At 46.4% G+C, this 22,588-nt stretch overlaps 1 protein-coding gene across 13 annotated transcripts in view; it reads right to left on the bottom strand.

Moving 5' to 3' along the window:
• Positions 1 to 22,588, bottom strand: part of LOC139278603 (phosphatidylinositol 3-kinase C2 domain-containing subunit gamma-like) — a 261,681-nt gene that overhangs the window by 19,443 nt on the left and 219,650 nt on the right. For 6 of the 13 annotated variants that reach the window (XM_070897571.1, XM_070897573.1, XM_070897572.1 and 3 more), the window contains 2 exons: positions 13,001 to 13,070; positions 12,755 to 12,855 (listed from right to left, as the gene is read on the bottom strand). In XM_070897571.1, coding sequence (XP_070753672.1) covers positions 12,755 to 12,855; positions 13,001 to 13,070 — 171 coding nt within the window. Of the gene's footprint in view, positions 1 to 2,867; positions 2,930 to 12,754; positions 12,856 to 13,000; positions 13,071 to 22,588 lie in introns of all 13 variants that reach the window. The other 7 variants (XM_070897580.1, XM_070897577.1, XM_070897579.1 and 4 more) reach the window with 3 other exon arrangements.

The raw sequence follows: 22,588 nt of genomic DNA, 5'->3' as shown, positions 1-22,588 counted from the left end.
CAGCCCTACTGCATCAAAGATGGAAGCGATCCAGAGAGCACCCAGACCCCGTAACACGATGGAGCTGCGTTCGTTCCTGGGGCTCCTGAACTATTTTGGTAACTTTCTTCCCAAATTGAGCACGCTGCTCGAGCCGCTACACGTGCTCCTACACAAAGGTCGCGAATGGGTCTGGGGGGAAAGCCAGGAAAGGGCTTTTAATAGAGCACGCAATTTGTTATGTTCCAACAATCTGTTAACGCTATATGACCCATGTAAGAAACTTGTGTTAACATGCGATGCGTCGTCCTATGGTGTCGGGTGTGTGTTGCAGCATGTCAATGCCAAGGGTCAGTTACAGCCGGTAGCTTATGCCTCCAGGAGTCTGTCCCAGGCAGAAAGGGGCTACGGGATGGTAGAAAAGGAGGCGCTCGCATATGTATATGCGGTAAAGAAAATGCACCAGTACCTGTTTGGCAGGAAATTTGAGCTGGAGACAGATCACAAACCCCTAACGTCCCTTTTGGCCGACAACAAGGCCATAAATGCAAACGCATCGGCCCGCATACAGAGGTGGGCACTCACGTTAGCTGCCTATGACTACACAATTCGACACAGACCGGGCACCGAAAACTGCGCCGATGCACTCAGCAGGCTCCCACTAGCCACCACTGAGGGGGCTACCGAGCATGGTGCTGAGATGGTCATGGCTGTTGAAGCTTTCGGAAGCGAAGGCTCACCCGTGACAGCCCGTCAGATTAAAGTCTGGACAAATAGAGACCCGCTATTGTCTCCAGTCAAGAAATGTGTCCTGAATGGGGACTGGGCAGCCATGTACAGGGCATGCCCTGAGAAATTTAAACCATTTCACAGGCGCAAGGATGAACTCTCGATTCAGGCCGATTGCCTACTGTGGGGAAACCGCGTAGTCATGCCCCAGATGGGCAGAGAGGTGTTCATCAGAGAACTCCACACTGGGCACCCGGGCATTGTCACGATGAAGGCAATTGCCAGGTCACACGTTTGGTGGCCAGGGATAGACGCAGATCTGGAACTTTGCGTTCGCAGGTGCAACACGTGTGCCCAGCTGGGCCATGCGCCCAGGGAAGCCCCCCCTTAGCCCCTGGCCATGGCCCGCCAAGCCTTGGTCACGCATCCATGTGGACTATGCAGGTCCTTTCATGGGGAAAATATTTTTGGTTGCAGTAGACGCCTACTCCAAATGGATCGAGTGTGACATTTTAAATTCAAGCACATCCTCTGTCACGGTAAAAAGTCTACGGGCAATGTTCGCCGCCCACGGTCTACCGGACATCTTGGTCAGCGACAATGGCCCGTGCTTCACAAGCACTGAATTCCAGGACTTCATGGCAGGCAATGGAATTAACCATGTTAGAACGGCACCGTTCAAGCCGGCCTCAAACGGCCAGGCAGAACGAGCAGTGCAGATAATCAAACAGGGGATGCTCAGATTCCAAGGGGGTTCCCTACAAACCCGCTTATCACGCCTCCTGTTGGCCTATAGATCCTGACCACATTCGCTCACAGGGATTCCACCCGCAGAGCTACTAATGAAAAGGACGCTCAAAACCCGATTATCCCTTATACACCCCATCATGAAAGAAATTGTGGAGAGCAGGCGCCAGTCACAATATCACTACCATGACAGGAATGCGAGGGCGCGATGTATTGATGTAAATGATCCTGTTTTTGTCCTTAACTACGCTGCAGGGCCCAAATGGCTCGCAGGCACTGTGGTTGCCAAAGAGGGAAATAGGATTCTGGTAGTTAAACTTACCAATGGACAAATCTGCCGCAAACATGTGGATCAAACAAAAAGGAGGTTCAGCAACCCCATAGAAGAAGCAGAGGAAGAACACGATATAGAGTTCACTCCACCACAGGTGACTGAACACCGGAACCAAAGGGAGGAGAGCCCAGTCACTGTGGGCAGTCCGGATAGGCCTGAAGCACTGCAAACAGCAGACACTCAGGCCAGCGCCCAACAACCGGAGCCCCAACTGAGGCGCTCTACAAGGGAGCGTAAGCCACCAGAGAGACTCAACCTGTGATCCCAATAAGACTTTGGGGGTGGAGATGATGTCATGTATTCAACCAGCATTGTAACCCATGTATAAACTGACCTAAGTTGTACACCGTGAGAACACTGACCACTTGGTGGGAGACACTCCTAACCTGGACCTTCAGGTATAAAAGGGGAAGCTCCACCCACCTTCATCACTGGAGTGCTAAGGAATAAAGGACAGGTCACAGACTGACCTTCTCTCAAGCATGGGCCTCGTGTGCATTTATACTGTGCAGTAAGGACGTATCAAACCCCACAAACATTCACAATAAATACCTCACGCCACCACAACACAAATCGCAAAAAAAACCCAATCACATTTACCTGAGGCCGATTTTACTCACCTCACTACAGCCGCTACAGCTCAGACTGCCCGCTTTCACAGGCGGTCCCACCAAGGTGCGCTACGGGGCGCTAAGGGTCAGGCGGCAGCCAAAAATCGAGCCGGTGTCACAACCAGGGGCATTGCACACTGGCTCGCCTCTCCCGGGCTGTAATGTGCCATTGCCGCCCCTCCAGGGCACTAACAGAGTCAGCAGAAGACCGAAAATCCAGCCCAAAGTATTAGATAAAAATAAGGACCAAAAGTAGGGCTTGAAAATGGGGACTGAATTATGTTTGCACGCCCTAGTCCATTGGCCACCCCCCCGCCCACTCTCTAACCCGGTTTCACCATAAAACTACACTTGATCCCCCCTTCCCCATGCTGTGAGAGATTGGCTAGTATATGTATAAAGCTGTCAGTGAATTAATTCACCAAATAAACACAAAACGCCCTTCATTCAACCTAATGATGCTTTACTTGTGTTTTGTTCAAAACGAGTAATTCCCCATCCTTTAACTTGGCTTCCTTGCTCTTAAATCCTGCAACAAAGACAATTGGTTATAACAAAAGATTGATACTTTGAATAGAGTATAGATCTTAAGAAGCACCTTGGGAACCATGTCTGACAGTAAGACTTGTTATGTACAGTGTTTTCTTGTTTTACTATCTTTGAAATAAAGAATATTCACCCGAGATAACTGAAGCTAGCTGAATTTGGATACTTCGCTCAGCTCACGTCCACCAAAACCTACTGTTATAAAGCAATAGGAAAGAGAGGATATGTTGTTTACTAGAAATATAGCACACTTTACTTGTACATAGTCAGTGTCAAATTATCATGTGGTTCTGGTGAACCTGTCTGCCTTTATTATAGTGACCTCTCCTAGTTAATGATACTGTTCAATGCCCATTGATTTGTGGTCCCCAGGGAGTCAAAGTTTGCCATGAATACAATTTAAATGCTTAATGTTAGCCTTTTTAAAGGGCAGTTCGACAGCATGAGCAAACTTAACAATGTTTGCTGAGTTTTGGTGAATGTATTTACCAATACAGGCCATGGTTGGGTGGGGATTTCTAAAATAGGATTATGGCTGGGAATAGCAACTTAGAATGTTGTACTTGTATCAGATACATGTTTATATGGACTGGATTGTAACATTGAACAATAAAAGATAGCCCACGAAATGTCTATAGCACGCACATGTTAAAATCTCCATTAAGTTATATCATTGGAGGGGAGATAAGGAGAAATTATTTTACGCAGTGAGTTGTTGTGATCTGGAATGCGCTGCCTGAAAGGATGGGGAAGATGATTCAATAGTAACTTTCAAAAGGAAATTGGATGTATACTTGAAAAGGAAAAATTTGCAGGACTATGGGGAAAAGGCAGGTTAGTGGGACTAATTGGATAGCACGCTAGGCCAAATGACCACCTTTTGTGATGTATGATTCTATGATTACAACTCAATTTGCAATGCAACGGTTCTCCCTACAAACTATAGGTGAACTATTTTAATATTTGATAAATGTAAAAATAAATGCAAATATAGTCAATAACCTCAGGGGCGAATACTAAAAATGAGCAATAAGTGTTAAATCTTCATCTCTTACTTCAGTTTGTCTCCTTATCCAGAAACTGGCACAAAGCCCAATGAGCTAGTTAATTGATTATTGGACATCGGGGAGCATCTCATGTCATCTCCTCAGCCTGACCACCTCATTCCTAGCAAGTAAGCTTTTTAAAAAAAATCTTGAATGCCTTATAAAACATTGCCACACAGAACTGTGACCCAGAGAGAGTTGCTGGTGTGAAACAGAAGGTGAACAAATTGCAATAACTATTTTAAAAAAAATCTCCGAGATCTGACATGCACACTATTTGCATAAAGCAAATTGTAGTACAATTAATTTTCAAACATTGACAATGTTTTCTGTGCACCAATCAGATAAAATGACAAAGAGGTTGATTTTTTTAAAGACGAGGATTACATCCATGCTGTGCCTTTGTTGCACTTTGCTCGGGGTATGAATTGCTGCTTCCAGTATTGTGCTGATTAATGACCTTCAGAGTATGAAAGTGGCGCCAGGCAAATGGCTGTTGGGGCCAGAAGCAGTTTGAGAAGTGTTAAATCTTCATCTCTTACTTCAGTTTGTCTCCTTATCCAGAAACTGGCACAAAGCCCAAACTAGCAGAGAAGAAACATTAGCAAAACCCGGATCAAAGTCTTCATGCTAGAAAATCTTACGTAGAAGATGCTTTTAGCCTGCCCAAAGCTCAATGGCAAATTGGATAAATTGCAATGGCAGATGAAATGTAACACAAATAAATATGAAGCACTGCACACAGGAAGGCAAAGTGGGCAACGCACGTACTCCATGAGTGGTGTTGAAATAGCTGAGGATGAAGTTGAATGAGACCCAGGAGTCTGAGTGGACTTGGTGCTTAACATGTCCAACTAACACAGAGCAACAATCACCAAAGCCAATGGAATGTTGAACTACACAGCCAAAACAGTAGAATACAAGTCGGAGGAAGTCGTGATCAAACGCCTCCTGCAGCTGCCGGTGTTTTCACCCGGCAATGCTGCAGGAGGAGGAATCGAAGTTCGGGTCCGGGGTGATGTGCACTGCAATGACGTCACGATCTCTGGCGAAGGATATCGGGGCGCATTGTCTTACCACCACCGCAAACCTCTCGCCGAAGTTGGCAGGAGTCTAAGTGGTAAGAGGTCGGTAAGTGGTTAGCATCCCATTATCAACCCCCCACCACCCGGAGTCGATAACATTGCCGCGAAGGAGGCCAATTTCTAGGCCCAAGTCTCTCCATCCTTACTTTATAGCTCAGCCTTTTGTCATTAGGGATCAGCTTGATTTAGCACTCCACTTCCTTCCCGGGGTGCAAACCCCATTTTTTAAAAAGCTGAGAATCATTAGTGTTGGCGCTAATTTATTCAACTTTTAAAAGTTAGCGCCCAAATGGGACGCTCCCGAATTTCTCCCCCTTAGGCTTTTCATCCTGGAAAGGAAATGTCCAAGTGTTGGGATGGAACCCCTGAAATCACTCCAGAGACGATTCATTGAAGCAATGAGGGAGCGGGGGCTCCTCACCAGTAGTGTAAACGCAAAATGTTATCCGCCCTTCCTCCATGTGTTTTGCTTTCAGATGTTGTTGAGTGCTAGCTCCTGGCATGGAGCAATCCATCTGTAAACAAAACGGGCTGAGGGTTCTTTATCTCTGCTACAAAAATAGAAACACTCCTACATCGACTGAGTAGAAAACTACAACTTTTGTAGTTTGTAATATAGGGCACAGTATAAATCAGTAAATAGAGTCGAATGTAACAAGGGTAATACAGTAATCATGGGGGACTTTAATCTACATATAGACTTGGTAAACTAAATTTGGAGTAATATTGTGGAGGACGAATTCATGGAATGGATACATGATAGTTTTCTAGATCAGTATGCTGAGGAACCAACTCGGCTATTTTAGATCTAATACAGTTGTATCTTTCTAGTCCGGCACTCTTCGGACCTGCCCGGCGCCAAACCAGAGAATTTTATGGACCACGGGAGGTCACGCGACCCTAGCATTGTCAGCAGTACCCTAGACTTACCGGGTACTGCTGTCAATGCTGCTGACAACGACCCGGCCGCGATCTGCGCATGCGCTGCGCAGAAGCCTACTGCGCAGCATTTCTCAGGCCCAAATTCGGTGCCTCAGTCAACCGCCATGCTCCTCACTGCCTCTTCACACAAACCTAACCTCGGAGGGAACACCGGAGGCAGCGGGGAGAAGAGGAGCAGCCAGCCGCATGACACAGCACGGGTCGCAACGCCCCACCGGGAATAATGCCGGACCAAGGATGTTGCCGGACCAAAGAATCCCGGACTGGAGAGGTACAACCTGTATTGTGCAATGAGAAAGGGTTCATTAATAACCTTGTAGTAAAGGGGCCCTTAGGGAAGACTGACCATAATATGATAGAATTTTATATTAAGTTTGAAAGTGACTTCGTTAAATCCAAAACTAGGGTCTTAAATCTAAACAAAGCAAACTATGTAGGCATGCGGGTGTGTAGACTGAGGTAGATTGGCAAACTACATTAAAGGTAGGATGGTAGACAAGCAATGGTTGGCATTAAAAGATTAAATATATAATTTACAACAAATATACATTCCTTTAAGGCGCAAAAACCCCACAGGAAAAGTGGCTCAACTCTGACGAAGAGAAGTTGAAGATAGTATTAGATCAAAGGAAGAGGCTTATAATGTTGCCAAAAAGAGCAGCAAGCCTGAGGATTGGGAGGATTTTAGAATTCAGCTAGGAGGACCAAGATATTGATAAAGAAAGGGAAAATAAAATATATGAGAGCAAACTAGCGAGACACATAAAAACAGACTGTAAAAGCTCAATAGGTATGTAAAAAAGAAAAGCTGAGACGGGAGAAATTATAATATGGAATACGGAAATGGCAGAGAAATTAAACAAATACTTTGTGTCTGTCTTCACGAAAGAAGATGCCAAAAATCTCCCGGAAATAGTGGAGAACCAAGGGTCTAGCGAAAAAGAGGAACTGGAAAAAAATTAGTATTAGTAAAAAAATAGTACTGGAGAAATTAATGGGACTGAAAATCGATAAATCCCCTGGACCTTACAGCCTACATCGCAGGGTTTTGAAAGAGGTGGTTATAGAGATAGTGGATGCATTGGTTGTCATCTTCCAAAATTCCATAGATTCTAGAATGCTTGGAAGGTAGCAAATGTAACCCGGCTATTTAAGAAAGGAGGGAAAGAGAAAATGGAGAACTACAGACCAGTTAGCCTGACGTCAGTAGTATGGAAAATGCTAGAATCTATTATTAAGAGCATGGGAACAGAACACTTATAAAATGATAACAGGATTGGGCTGAGTCAACACAGATTATGAAAGGGAAAAAGTGTTTGACAAACTTGGAGGGTTTTTTTAGGTTGGAACCAGCAGAATATAGAAGGGGGAATCAGTGGATATGGTGTATTTGGATCTTCAGAAGGCATTCAATAAGGTGCCACCCAAGAGGTTATTAAACAAAATTAGGACTCATGGGATTTGGGGTAATGTACGAGCATGATTAATGGACAGAAAACAAAGAGTAGGAATAAACGGGTCATTTTCGGGTTGGCAGACTGTAACTACTGGGGTACCACAAAGATCAGTGCTTGGGCCTCAGCTAATCACATTCTATATCAATGATTTGGATGAGGGGACCAAATGTAATATATCCAAGTTTGTTGATGATACAAAGCTAGGTAGGAATGTAAGTTGTGAGGAGGATGCAAAGAGGCTTCAAGGGGATATAGACACACCAAGTGAATCGGCAAGAACATGGCAAACGGAATATAATGCGGAGAAATGTGAAGTTATCCACTTTGGTAGGAAACACATAAGAGCAGAATATTTTTTAAATGATAAGAAATTGGGAAATGTTGGTGTTCAGAGGGACCTGGGTGTTCTTGTACACGAATCACTGAAAGTTAATATGCAGGTACAGCAAGCAATTAAGAAAGCAAATGGTATGTTGGCCTTTATTACAAGAGGATTTGAATATAAGAGTAAAATATGTCACTGCAATTATAGAGGACCTTGGTGAAACTGGAGTATTGTGTACTGTTTTGGTCTCCTTACCTAAGGAAGTATACACAGAGGGCATGCATCGAAGGTTCGCCAGACTGATTCCTGGGATGGGGGGAATTGTCCTATGAGGAGAGATTTAGTAGACTCGGCCCATATTCTCTCGAGTTTAGAAGAATGAGAGGCGATCTCATTGAAACATACAAAGTTCTTACAGGGCTTGACAGGGTAGATGCAGGGAGGATGTTTCCTCTGACTGGGGAGTCGAGAACCAGGGGTCACAGTCTCAGTATAAGGGATTGGCCATTTAGGCTGAGATGAGAGGAAATTTCTTCACTCAAAGGGTGGTGAATCTTTGGAATTCTCTACCCCAGAGGGCTGTTGAGGCTCACGCATTGAGTATATTCAAGACAGAGGTTAATAGATTTTTAAATATTAAGGGAATCAAGGGATATGGGGATAGGGCAGGAAAGTGGAGTTGAGGTAGAAGATCAGCTATGATCTTATTGAATGGCGGAGCAGGCTCGAGGGGCTGAATGACCTACTGCTGCTCCTATTTCTTATATTCTTATGTTTCTTTTTTCATTGAGGATTTGGGTGTGGTTGGCAAGGCAGGCATTTATTGTCCATCCCTAGTTAATCTGTATTTGGTACAAGTGAGAGGGTCAGAGGGCAATGAAGAGTCAACCGTGTCAGCGTGAGACTGGAGTCATATATAAGCTAGACTGAGTAATAACGCCAACTTTCCTTCCCTGAAGGACATTTAGTGAAATAGTTATGTTGAGCAATTCACTTTAAGTAACGCAGTTATTTGCAAACCTCTGCCCCTTAGGGACCTTTAAAAGCTGCAATGCTTCATTATAAAAATCTGCGGGCCAGATGCAAAGCAGAGGATAAAATATATTCCGAGCTTTCAAGGCATTTGCATTTTGGCGTCGCAGACCCAATGGCTTCTTTACATTATGGTGCCAATTCCATCAACAGCACCAACCGCTGCAGTGTGACTGTGATATAAACAAGGCAACAGTGAGAACTAGGAAGGGGACTTCCTGGATATCTCCAGAGGGAGCATTGCTTTCTGTCTGTGCGAGTGCTGAACACTTATCTTGTCCTTGTTTTCAAACCCCTCCATGGCCTCGCCCCTCCCCATCTCTGTAACCTCCTCCAGCACTCCTTAAATTCTGGTCTCTAGTGCATCCCTGATTTTCATCGCTCCACCACTGCCGGCCGTGCCTTCAGCTGCACCATTGCCGGCCGTGCCTTCAGCTGCACCACTGCCGGCCGTGCCTTCAGCTGCACCATTGCCGGCCGTGCCTTCAGCTGCACCACTGCCGGCCGTGCCTTCAGCTGCACCATTGCCGGCCGTGCCTTCAGCAGCCTGGGCCTTAAGCTCTGGAATTGCCTCCCTAAACCTCTCCACCTCTCTTTCTTCCTTTAAGTCGCTCCTTAAAACCTACCTCTTTGACACAGCTTTTGATCACCTTTCCTAATATCTCTGTGTGACTCAGTGTCAAATTTTGTCTGATTACTCTGGGTGAAGCACCTTGGGATGTTAAAGGTGTTATATAAATCAGATCAGCCATGATCTTATTGAATGGCAGAGCAGGCTCGAGGGGGCAAATGGCTTACTCCTGCTCCTATTTCTTATGTTCTTATGTTCTTATAAATGCTGCTGCTGTTGCACATACAGACCAGCACTGTAGTTTTCTGCTTCTTGACTTATGATTGGGAAGGCTCGGCAGCCAGAAGTAAATTTGTGGTTTGTGCAGTTGTTAACATCTGTCTCATCGTGTATATGTAGCACATTTAACAGAACTGAGCCAGCATATTACAGAATTGCTTCTGCTTGAAGCAATTCTTTGGTGCAAAGGGACATAAGGTAATCAGAAGCGTGTATTGTCAATTCTTGGGAGCGAGCTCCACTCCTGGCCTCCAGGAAATGAAGAGATTAGCAGCAAAAGACCCCTTTCTTCATGTCAGCAGATACAGTAGACGCTGCCTGCCATTTTCATCATGTGTCGTGTTTGATTTAGAAACGAGAAGCCTGCATTGAATTGACTGATTGCAGTGCTCACTATAAGTTGGCTGTACTGCTCAGTTTAGCTTGATCAATTTCTGTTATTCAGTTTACTTCGATGAATTTCCAGGGCTGCCGATCACATGTGCATCCATGCCTTTAACTGGTTAAGAATGTACGAACCAACAGCGCAGGGTGGGGGTGATATTCGTACCCAGTATATATCGGCCGGGCCTAAGGCTCATCTGCCCATCAGATACAATTGGTGGGAGGTATGATCGATTTTCTCGGCCAGGCCTTATTTACATGGAATGGGCGAGCTGTCAGCGTTAATCGCGCGTCTTATAGACAACTGGTCGATTGAGAGGGCAGAAAATCGTTCCTTAAAAGGCAGCCTGCAGCCCCTTATAGGGAAGGGAGGGAATTCAAAGGTGACAAGTAGAGAGTATTATATCAAAGTAGCACTGACCGACAGGAAGGAAGTCCTCTTCCCCAGGCAGCAGAATCATTGCTTGAACACTCCAAGGCGCAATCCAGATATTGGGGCCAAGTTTATAAATGCGTGCTCTCAGCGCATAATCTAGGCTGGCACTTCAGTGCAGTATTGAGGGAGCACTGCACGGTCACAGGTATCGTCTTTCAGAGAAGATGTTAAACTGAAATCCCATCTTCCCGCGCAGGTGGAAATAAAAACATCCGAGGGAGAGGGAGATAGAGATAGAGATAGAGATAGAGATAGAGATAGAGATAGAGATAGAGATAGAGATAGAGATAGAGATAGAGATAGAGATAGAGATAGAGATAGAGAAAGATAGAGAGAGAGAAAGATAGAGAGAGAGAGAAAAAGGGAAAGAAAGAAAGAGAGAGAAAGAGAGAGAGAGAGAAAGGGAGAGAGAAAGGGAAAGAAAGAAAGGAGAGCGAGAGAGCGAGAGAGAGAGAGAAAGAGAGAGAAAGGAAGAAAGAGAGAGAGAGAGAGAAAGGAAAAAGAGAGAGAAAGGAAGAAAGGAAGAAAAAGACTTGCATTTCTATAGCACCTTTCACGACCACCAGACAACTCAAAGCGCGTTACAGCCAGTTAAGTACTTTTGGAGTGTAGTCACTGTTGTAATGTAGGAAATGCAGCAGCCAATTTGCACACAGCAAGCTCCCACAAACAGCAATGTGATAATGATCAGATAATCTGTTTTTGTTATGTTGATTGAGGGATAAATATTGGTCAGGACACCGGGGATAACTCCCCTGCTCGTCTTCAAAATAGTGCCCTGGGATCTTTTGCGTCCACTTGAGAGAGCAGACAGGGTCTCGGTTTAATGTCACATCTGAAAGACGGCACCTCCGACAGTGCAGCAATCTCTCAGCACTGCACTAGAGTGTCAGCCTAGATTTTTTGTGCTCACAATTCGAAGAGCAGCAGGGAAGATCTCTCCCAGTGTCTTGCCCAATATGTATCCCTCAACCAACACCTAAAAAAACTCAGATGAGTTGGTCATTTATTTCACCGCTGTTTGTGGGAGCTTGCTGTGCGCAAATTGTCTGTCGCGTTGCCTACATTGCAACAGTAACTACACTTCAAAAGTATCTCATTGGTTGTAAAGTGCTTTGGGGTGACCTGAGGTAGTGAAGGGCACTGTTTATATTTTTAATTAAAATCACACAAAAATTATAGAGGACGGCCATGCTTTTGTGCAATGCAACCAACAGGTGAGATTCCCTGCAGACAGCAGCATTAGTAAACTTAGCCCCTATATACCCAGTACTGGATGAGCAGAAATTTTCTCCGATTAAATATTGGGAAGACCAGTCATTATCTTTGGTCCCCGCCACAAACTGCGTTCTCTAACCACTGACTTCATCCCTCTCCCTAGCATCAGTCGGAGGGTGAGCAAGACTGTTCGCAACCTAGGTGTCATATTTGACCCTGAAATGAGTTTCCAGCCACATATCAGCGGCATCACTAAAACCGCCTTTTGCCACCTCCATAACATTGCCCGCCTCCGCCCCTGCCTGAGCTCTTCTGCTACTGAAACCCTCATTCATGTCTTTGTTATCTCGAGACTTGACTATTCCAAATCACTCCTGGCTGGTCTTCCACATCCAAAACTCAGCAGCCTGTGTACTAACCCGCACCAATTAAAGGTCACCCATCACCCCTGTGCTTTCTGACCTACATTGGCTCCTGGTTAAACAACGCCTCGATTTCAAAATTCTCATCCTTGTTTACAACTCATTCCATGGACTTGCCCCTCCCTATCCCTGTAATCTTTTCAGCCTCACAATCCCACAAGATGTCTGCGCTCCTCGAATTCTGGCCTCTTGAACATCCCTCATTATAACTGCTCAACCATTGATGGATGTGTGCCTTCAGCTGCCTGGGCCCAAAGCTCTGGAACTCCCTCCCTAAACCTCTTCGCCTCTCTACCTCTCTTTCCTCCTTTAAGAAGCTCGCTAAAACCTCTTTAAACAAACTTTTGATCATCTGCCTTAATTTATTCTGTGGCTTGCTGTCAAATTTTTCTGTTTGTAACACTGCTGTGAAGCACCTTGGGACGTGTTACTACGTTAAAGGCGCTATATAAATAAAAGTGATTATTATTATATCTGGATTGCATTATCCCATGTAAATACAGCAAAGCTCATCTGGATTATACTTCTGTAGTTTCATCTCTGTCCTGCTGACAGAAAATTCCGCAGCACTGCAGGTTTGAACGCCTGGCGGATGTAAACTATGTACTTACAATGTTTTTGACGTGCTTCACCATCACAGACAGCTTGCTGTTCTCCCAGGAGATGCAGAGCTGCATGCTGGCTGACAGCTTCCCAGTGTGAGATACAGCATCTGAAAGACAAGCGAGTGCATCAGAATTGATCAACCGTGGCCTGAAAATATTTATCTCATCTTCAGGTATTTGGGATGTGTTGCCTGGACGTCAGCAAGCAATAACAAATGGAATGGTAAAAACCAATGTGTGGAATTTCAGTACCTGGTGATGGTGACACACAGGGTCGTTCATTATTCGGAAAGCAATGAAAAAATGTATAGACAAGATCACTCTGCAAAATAGAAAAAGAAAATTCCCATGAATTATGTGGTAGATTTCCTCTGAGGGTACGGTAGTATAGCGATTATGTTACTGGAATAGCCTTCAGCCGCCTGAGGAAAAGAGTGCTTGAAGACCAGGCCCTCAAAACTGGCACCAAGCTCATGGTCTACAGGGCTGGAGTAATACCCGCCCTCCTGTATGGCTCAGAGACATGGACCAATTACAGTAGACACCTGGAGAAGTATCATCAACGATGTCTCCGCAAGATCCTACAAATCCCCTGGGAGGACAGGCGCATCAACATCAGCGTCCTCGTCCAGACCAACATCCCCAGCATTGAAGCACTGTCCACACTCGATCAGCTCCGCTGGGCAGGCCACATAGTTCGCATGCCAGACACAAGACTCCCAAAGCAAGTGCTCTACGCAGAGCTAATTCACGGCAAAGGAGCCAAAGGTGGGCAGCGGAAATGTTACAAGGACACTGTAAAGTCCTGTCCCTGCAGTACAGACTCACACAAGGCACATGCTGAAGTCAAGGTCACTCAGGACCTGCACCTTTATTACACAGCTCTCGAATGCCGCACTTGCCTGAGACTTATTTTTATATACCTGTGTGGAACAGGTATCCAGTGTCTCCTGCAAGTGCACCCCTGGTGGTAAGGTAAGCTTGTGGTTACAGGTCATCTCTAGTTACAGTCATGTATAGCATGGTAAGATACAGTTATGTACAGTAGTGTGAAATACATGACATCACCCTTCCCCAAGGTCTTATTGTCTTTATAGGTTCAGTCTCTCAGGTGGTCTACGCTCCCGCGTGGAGCGTCTTAGTTGTGGTTCAGTTGTTTGCCTTGGTGCCTGTTTTTCTTACGGTGTGATTGCTGGTATCTCGTCTGGGCTGTCTGTTTCGTTCAATGTGATTGTTGGTGTCTCGCCTGGGCTATCTGTTGAGATTGCCCTTTCCTCAGGTTGTTCCCTCTGTCTGTCCACCAGGTGTGGTGTGAGTGCCACATTGTAATCTGCTTTTGGTTCAGCAGTGTTGTTGGTAAATCTACTTTTGACTTGGCCTACATGCCTCCAGCAGGTTTGGCCATTGTCCATTTGTACCACCAGTAGCCTGTTTCCTTCCTTGCCTGCTACTGTCCCTGCAAGCCATTTGGGACCCCTGCCATAGTTTAGCACAAACACTTTGTCCCCTATCTCATTCCACCTCCCCGTCGAATTTCAGTCATGGTACTCAGTTAGCTTACGGCGCTTTGCCTCAACGATTTAATGCATGTCTGGGAGGATTAGTGAGAGCCTTGTCTTTTAGGTCCGTTTCATCAATAGTTGCGCGGGGGGAACTCCAGTCAATGAATGCGGACGAGATCTGTATGCCAGCAGCAGAAGCGACAGGCGGCCCTGCAGCGTGGGACCTTGGATTTTGAGCAAGCCTTATTTAATGATTTGCACTGCTCGCTCCACTTGACCGTTGGAGGCCGGCTTGAACGGTGCCGTCTTAATGTGATTTATGCCGTGGTCACTTATGAAATCTTGGAATTCTGCACTGTTGAAGCATGAACCATTGTCACTGACCAATATGTCAGGAATTCCGTGCGTTGCAAACATAGTTCCAAGGCTCTCCACAGTGGTGGAGATGGTGCTCGAGTTTAAAATGGTGCAGTCGATCCACTTTGAAAATGCATCTACAACTACGAGGAACATTTTGCCCATGAATGGGCCCGCATAGTCTACGTGCACCCGCGTCCGTGGGCCAGGGCCTCAGGGGGGCCTCCCTGAGGGTATTACTGAGTTGGGCACAAGTGGTGTACCGCCGGACGCAGAGCTCAAAGTCAGCGTTAATGCCAGGCCACCAGACGTGGGATCTGGCTATGGCCTTCATGAGAACGATCCACGGGTGCTCGCAGTGGAGCTCCTGGACAAATGCCTCTCTGCCCCACATCAGGCAGTCTACTTGTAGTGACAGCTCATGCATGCGCCTATGGAAAGGTTTGATCTCCTCGGGGCAGGCATCGCGAGCCTCTGCCCAGTCACCAGTTAAGACACATCTTTTTACTAAGGATAACGTGGGGTCGCTGGCCGTCCAGGCTCTGATTTGGCGAGCCGTCATGGGCGAACCTGTGGACTCAAAGGCATTGATTGCCATGACTATCTCACAATCCTGTTTGTCAGACCCTTCCGTGGTCGCCAGGGGTAGCCTGCTAAGCGCGTCGGCACAGTTGTCTGTGCCTGGTCTGTGCCTTATGGTGTAGTTGTAAGACGCCAGCATGAGTGCCCACTGTTGAATGCGCGCCGAGGCGTTGCCGTTTATTGCCTTGCTCTTGGATAGTAGGGACGTGAGGGGCTTGTGGTCGGTTTCTAATGCGAACTTGGCCCCCGAAAAGGTATTGGTGCATCTTTTTGACACCGTACACGCACGCGAGCGCCTCCTTCTCCACCATTCCGTACCCGCGCTCCGCCCGCGAAAGTGACCTGGAGGCATAAGCTATGGGTTGTAATTTACCCGCACCATTGACATGTTGTAAAACGCACCCGACCCCATACGCTGACGCATCACATGTAAGAACTAGCTTTTTACCTGGATTAAAGAAATCCAAAACACTGTTGGAACATAGAAGGTTGCGTGCCTTATTGAAGGTGCGTTCCTGGGCGTCCCCCCAAAACCAATCGCACCCCTTTCTGAGTAGCACGTGGAGAGGCTCCAGCAGCATGCTTAAGTTCTGCATAAAGTTCCCAAAGTAATTGAGTAGCCCAAGAAAAACGCGCAGTTCCGAGACATTCTGGGGCCTGGGTGCCACGTGAATTGCTTTGGTTTTGGACTCTGTTGGGTGGATTCCATCAGCGGCAATCCTTCTGCCCAAAAATTCAACCTCGGGCACGAGAAACAAGCACTTGGATTCCTTAACTCTTATGCCGACCTGATCCAACCGCTTTACTACTTCCTCCAAATTGCGGAGATGGGAGTCGGTGTCCCTGCCCGTGATAAGTATGTCATCTTGAAATACAACCGTCCCCGGAATGGACTTGAGCAGACTCTCCATGTTGCGCTGGAATATAGCAGCTGCCGACCTGATGCTGAATGGGCATCGATTGTACATGAAAAGGCCTCGATGTGTGTTGATGATGGTGACTAGCTTAGACTCTTCGGTCAGTTCTTGCGTCATGTATGCAGATGTGAGATCTAGTTTTGAGAAAAGTTTTCCTCCAGCCAAGTTGCCAAATATGTCCTCCGCTCTGGGCAGTGGGTATTGGTCCTGTAGGGAGACTCTGTTTATGGTAGATTTGTAATCCCCACAGATTCGTACGGATCCATCAGGCTTCATGACTGGGACGATGGGACTTGCCCAGTCGCTAAATTCCACGGGTGAGATAATGCCTTCCCGCAGAAGCCTGTCCAGTTCATGTTCAATCTTTTCCCTCATCATATAGGGCACAGCTCTAGCCTTGTGATGGACTGGTCTAGCATCCTGTGTGATGTAGATTTTGACTTTAGCCCCTTTGAAGGTGCCCACACCTGGCTGAAAGAGATGTTCAAATTGACTTAAAACTGTTGAGCAGGAGGTCCGTTCCTCTGACATGGCGTGAACATCATCCCATTTCCAATTTAGTTTTGCCAACCAACTTCTCCCCAGCAGTGCTGGGAGATCTCCGGGGACAATCCACAGGGGAAGTCGGTTCACTGTCCCTATGTGTGTGACTGAGAGCATGGCGCTGCCAAGGACTGGGACGATTTCTTTGGTATAGGTCCTTAGTTTGGTATCGACGCTTGTGAGTTTTGGTCTGTCTCTTTTGTGCGGCCACAGCTGTTCAAATTGTTGAGTGCTCATGAGAGATTGACTTGCTCCCATAGCCAGCTCCATGTTGATGGGTATCCCGTTGAGTAGGACCCTCATCATCATTGGACGCGTCTTGTTGTAAGAGCAGTGGCCATTGATAGTGTTGACCCGCTGTACATCGCTGTCCCGGGTACTGTCCCCACCGTCTTCTGGTCCGCTTTCCGACCCTTCTGGTTCGTATACCAGCCGAGCTGCTGTTTTCCTGCACATGTGAGCCAGATGCCCTGTATAGTTGCAGTTTCTGCAAACGGCATGCTGAAATCGACACCCCCTTGATGAGTGCCTTCCCCACATCTCCAGCACAGACCGCTTCCATTGTTTCCAAAGGATGAGTTGTGTCTGGCTGATCTGTCTTGAGCTCCTCTCAGTTTGTAGTTGATTGCTCGCATTGTGGGTTGATGAGGTGTGAACGGCCGTTCATGTGGCCCTTGAAGGCTTCTGGCGCCACTGCCTGCTGTTGAGGGCCTGCTCTCCTGCCTTTGTCTGTGTGTGGGGGTAGCGGTTTGTTTCACGCTGTGAACCCCTTGTTCCGATGTTTCATTAGTTGTCGTACCCGCAGTGTAGATCAACCTTGTTTCTTCTTCTCCTGCCAAGAATGTCTGTGCAACCAGTGCTGCTGCCTCTAGGGTCAAGTTCTTGCTCTCTATGAGCTTTAGGAATATGCCTGCATGGCCTATTCCTTCAATAAAAAAGTCTCTCAGTACTTCTCTCCTTCGTTAATCGGAAAACTCACATAAGCTAGCCAACCTCCGAAGTTCCGCCACGAAGTCAGGTAATGCTCTGGTCCAAACATATCTGTCGTTGTAGAACCTGTGTCTGGCCATGTGTAGGCTGCTCGCTGGCTTCAGGTGGTCTCTTACCAGTGTGCTCAACTCTTCAAACGACTTGCTTGCTGGCTTCTCGGGTGCCAGCAGGTCCTTCATTAAGGCGTATGTTTTTGAGCCACAGCTGGTCAAGAGATGGGCTCTTCTCTTGTCTGCCTTATCATCCCCCAACCAGTCTTTGGTTACAAAGCTTTGCTGGAGCCTTTCTATAAAGTCCTCCCAATTATCTCCAGCATTGTATTTTTCATCTGAGCCGTTGGTCGCCATTCTGTGGATTCTGTAATCCCGTAACTCGTCGCCACTGTAAAGTCCTGCCCCTGCAGTACAGACTCACACGAGGCACATGCTGAAGTCAAGGTCACTCAGGACCTGCACCTTTATTACACAGCTCTCGAATGCCGCACTTGCCTGAGACCTGTCTTTATATACCTGTGTGGAACAGGTATCCAGTGTCTCCTGCAAGTGCACCCCTGGTGGTAAGGTAAGCTTGTGGTTACAGGTCATCTCTAGTTACAGTCATGTATAGCATGGTAAGATTCAGTCATGTGAGATGCATGACAGACACCCTCAAAGCCTCCCTGATAAAGTGCGACATCCCCACTGACACCTGGGAGTCCCTGGCCAAAGACTGCCCTAAGTGGAGAAAGTGGATCCGGGAGGGTGCTGAGCACCTCGAGTCTCAACGCCGAGAGCGTGCAGAAATCAAGTGCATGCAGCGGAAAGAGCGTGCGGCAAACCAGTCCCACCCACCCCTTCCCCCATCCTATCTGTCCCACCTGTGACAGAGTCTGTGGCTCTCGTATTGAATTGTTCAGCCACCAAAGAACTCACTTCAGGAGTGGAAGCAAGTTTTCCTCGATTCCGAGGGACTGCCTAACACGATGATGATGATGATGATGATGAAGAATAGTAATGCAGGGGCCTGGACAAATGATCCGGAGACATGAGTTCAAATCCCACCAGGGCAGCCAGGAAATTTACATTCAATTAAATGAAATAAATCTGGAATAAAAAGCTAATAGCAGTCACGGTGACCGTGAAAGTACTGGATTGTCGGAAAAACCCATCTGGTTCACTAATGTCCTTTAGGGAAGGAAATCTGCCGTCCTTACCCGGTTTGGCCTGCATGTGACTCCAGACAAACAGCAATGTGGTTGACTCTTAACTACCCTCTGAAATGGTGGCTCATCACCATCTTCTCGAGGGCAATTAGAGATGGGCAATAAGTGCTGGCCTTGCAGGCGATGCCCACATCCCACGAACGAATAAATACATTAAAAAGTTCCTGGAAAAGGGGTTCCATCCATAGTGGAAGTTTGGGCTTGAAAGTCAGCACACTCAGTTAATTCTGAACCAACTCTTGACGTACGATCCTGCGCTATGACACTCTGTACCTGGAGCACTAAACTGAATGTTTAGGCTCATGTTTTTGCTTCAGTACGAGAAGCCTTGCAGTATGTATTTTTTTTAGCCACCTCCTACTTATTTAATGAACAGGGAAATAATAATATTGAAATAGCGCTTCCATTCTAAAATAGACTTCTTAATCTTTGTCATAATTCTGTAATCTCTGGGCTGGCTGTTTTTATTTAAACATTCCAGCCCAAGCACCATGGCACCGATGAATGATCTAATTTTCCAGCAATATGGCACGTTAAATATCAGGAACAGCTCAAAAAGCTGGATTATTATAAGCAAATATAAATAAAATATGTACTTGGGAAATGCTACCTACTAGTTCCCATTCGCTCTCTCTCGCTTCTGCTTTCCCCATTCAACTTTTACTTGACATATAAAAAATTTATGTCTAATTGTTAAATTTGTACCTTCGGTATTTCACAGTCTGAGCTGGAGCCAAGATCAGTAACATTTTAAAAACTGCAAGGGAAGCAGCAGGGCTGTCAATAGAATATGAGTCTGAATCAGAGACAGGGCAGCAAGCTCATGTTCCGTTGGAGTCTGGCTCTCCATTGGGAGCAGGAGATTGAGAGATTTGTCCTTAAAGGGGAGGCATGGCACTGGGATGTGTGTGAATCATTCCTCCCTCAAAAGGAAAATGGCAGCTTCAACTACGAGCCACCTTATATTACAGATTCGGGGGCCAAAATTGTCCATCTCAGAAAGACCCTCCGGGAGGCACTTGTGGGGCGTTAAAGGGTTTTACCCCGGCTGCGGTGGCCACAGCGCTCACCCCTGGAATTGCCCCCAGGGCTCGAAGTGCAAAAAGTGCTTTCCGCCACACCCTATGACTAGCGCTCTGGCGTGGCGCACGCATGGCGATGACATCACTGCCGTGCACGCCCACCATATTGCACCGCACCGATCCCTTTGCGCCCCTCGGCCAACATAGCCGCCATCTTTTCTGTGTCGGTGGATGTTTCAGGCAACTATGCCGCCAACAGGCAGACTGGCACCCCATCTTGGGTGCCAGGCCGCTGGCCCGGCCGACACCCTCCCTGGGGGCCCAGAGGGTGCCACTAAAGCGGCTGCAGAGTTCGCAGCGGCCCTCCCCTTTAAAAGGAGAGCAACATTGTGACACGTCAGCGTGATGCGGCATGACCCCGTCACGCTGACATCATCAGCACGGCACTGAGGTGCGGAGCGTGGCGCTGAGCGTCACATTCTGTGAACGTCCCCTTACCGCCACACAACATTTTTTGGCTCCAAGAGCCCAATTCCAGAACATTTAGCAGCCCATCTCGCCGGGTGCTAAATTTTCTTTTAATTCTAACTGCGCGCGGGGCAATTTCGCCCCTTATGTATGTTTGTTCTACCATGGTCTTCCCTTGCACGTTGCCATATTGAACTTTTAACCTTAGTGCTAATGGTGCATCTATTTGGTTGAGTGCAAATTTATCAATGGATCTCCATTATGGAAATCATCAATCCTACTAGAAGATCTAGGGGTGAAATTCCCCCGCTGGGCACAAAGGGGTCGGTGCGGGGCGATAAGGGTTCGACGCGCACGGCGATGATGTCATGACGCCGGTGCGTTAATCGCGGGGCGCGGTGCAAAGCACTTTGGCGCTCTGAGGCCTGGGGGCAATTCTGGGGTGCACAATCTAGCTGCTGTGTCCAGGCGAAAACCCTTTAGCACCCTATTAGCGCTAACGGGCCATTCGGAGAGGGACAATTTCGGCCCCATGGACTCTGGGTGGAGCAGGCTTGCCTTTTCTCACTAGACTTAAGAATTAAACTGAATGCATTTAATAGTTTGAACTACCTGCATCAAACACAAATGTGAACTGTAGTCCAGTGTTAAACATGTTCACATTATAAAGAAAATTCTGACATAGGGAATGGAAACTCATAATTCCCTTTATTGCATCATTTAGCTCAGGGAATCTGGGGGCCGGATTCAAATCATGGTGTAACTATAGCTGATGCATCTCATTACATCTGGATCATAAATTTATCCATCTATTGACTGAACACCTCACATAAACTGCTGACGATTGGTACAGATCCACTGATACACCTGCTGCATACTGATTAGAATCGTGCTCAAGGACTTTGGAAAGCAAATTCAGCTCGCAGATACCGTATAGATTGTTTTTTTCTTCACTCAGACTTAATGGCTACTGTTCCCACTGGATGATTCATAGTCAGAGGAGCTGAACTTTGAACTCTGTGATCCGAATGACTCCATTTATATTGACCACCAAAGCTGGTCAAGATTAATGGACTCGTACAGAATGCAGCGCTGGTAAACTAACTTACTTTATTTTTGCAGTTATCCTGTGCCCATTGCAATTACATTTCTGAATACCTTTGATTGCAGAGAACCACAATCTCAGTCTTTTAAAAAAGTGACAGCTAACATATTGCAGAGGGAGCTATGGACCAACCTGCACACACAACTGGACAGCAATGCACTGGGTATGAGAATGGATCGAGGACATGGCACTATTGGGAGAGAGTTCGCGATTCTCATTTTCAACCAAATAGCAAATGCACACTGCTCACAAAGCTCCAAACACCACAGTCATTTCTCAGCTGCCTAATCTAACAGCAGCAATACTGGAGGATCACAATCCTGACTTCTTCATTTTAGATGGATCTGATTATGAGCAATACAATCAGGTGTTTCATCTGCCATTCAATGTGTACGCGTTGAATTGAATTGGGTGCAGAACGCAAGCACCATTACTTTTGTAACACTGGGAATGGCAGGCTGCAGTTGAACCTTGATTAGAATTGGGATCCAGGGATCATACTCGGGTCATATGTTTATTCTACAGATATCCTTCTCTTGTTCACTAAAAGGTTTTTTTCTTTATACCAGTAATGCTTTGAACAAAGGCTTTCACAGTCTCTGGATGGGTTAATCATAGCCGAAACATTTCGGATCGATATTAAGACAGATGGTACAAATTCAATTAAAGAGAGGTTAAAACTTGGAGCAGTGAATCAATACAAACATCGTTTTTTTGTTAGATATCTATTTGAATGCAATGAACAGAGATAGTGTTTGTGCATATAATTATATGTAAATAGTGAAGGATTGTTTCTAATGGTTGGCAAATAGTTAACACGGGGTTATAGACTGAGGACTATCATGAGGAGAAGGAAGGGAGATGTTAGAATGTTTTTTCCTCTCAAAGAGGATTATTGGAGCATGAAATGCTTGACTATGAGTAACTATTGGAGCAGAGGCTGTAACAGCACTTAAAAGGGAATTGCCTAAGTATTTGAAATGGAAGACTATAAAAGGATACCTGCAGGTAAAGACAGGGAAATAAGATTAGAGAAGAGTTAGCACTCATCATCATAGGCATTCCTTCAGAATCAAGGAAGACTTGTTTCCGCTCCTAAAGTGAGTTCTTTGGTGGCTGAACAGTCCAATACGGGAGCCACAGACCCTGTCAC

The sequence above is a fragment of the Pristiophorus japonicus genome, chromosome 13, assembly GCF_044704955.1.
Source record: "Pristiophorus japonicus isolate sPriJap1 chromosome 13, sPriJap1.hap1, whole genome shotgun sequence".
NCBI classification, from domain to species: domain Eukaryota; kingdom Metazoa; phylum Chordata; class Chondrichthyes; family Pristiophoridae; genus Pristiophorus; species Pristiophorus japonicus.
Note: the sequence above shows the minus strand (reverse complement) of the source record. Positions and strands in the feature narration are given on the sequence as shown.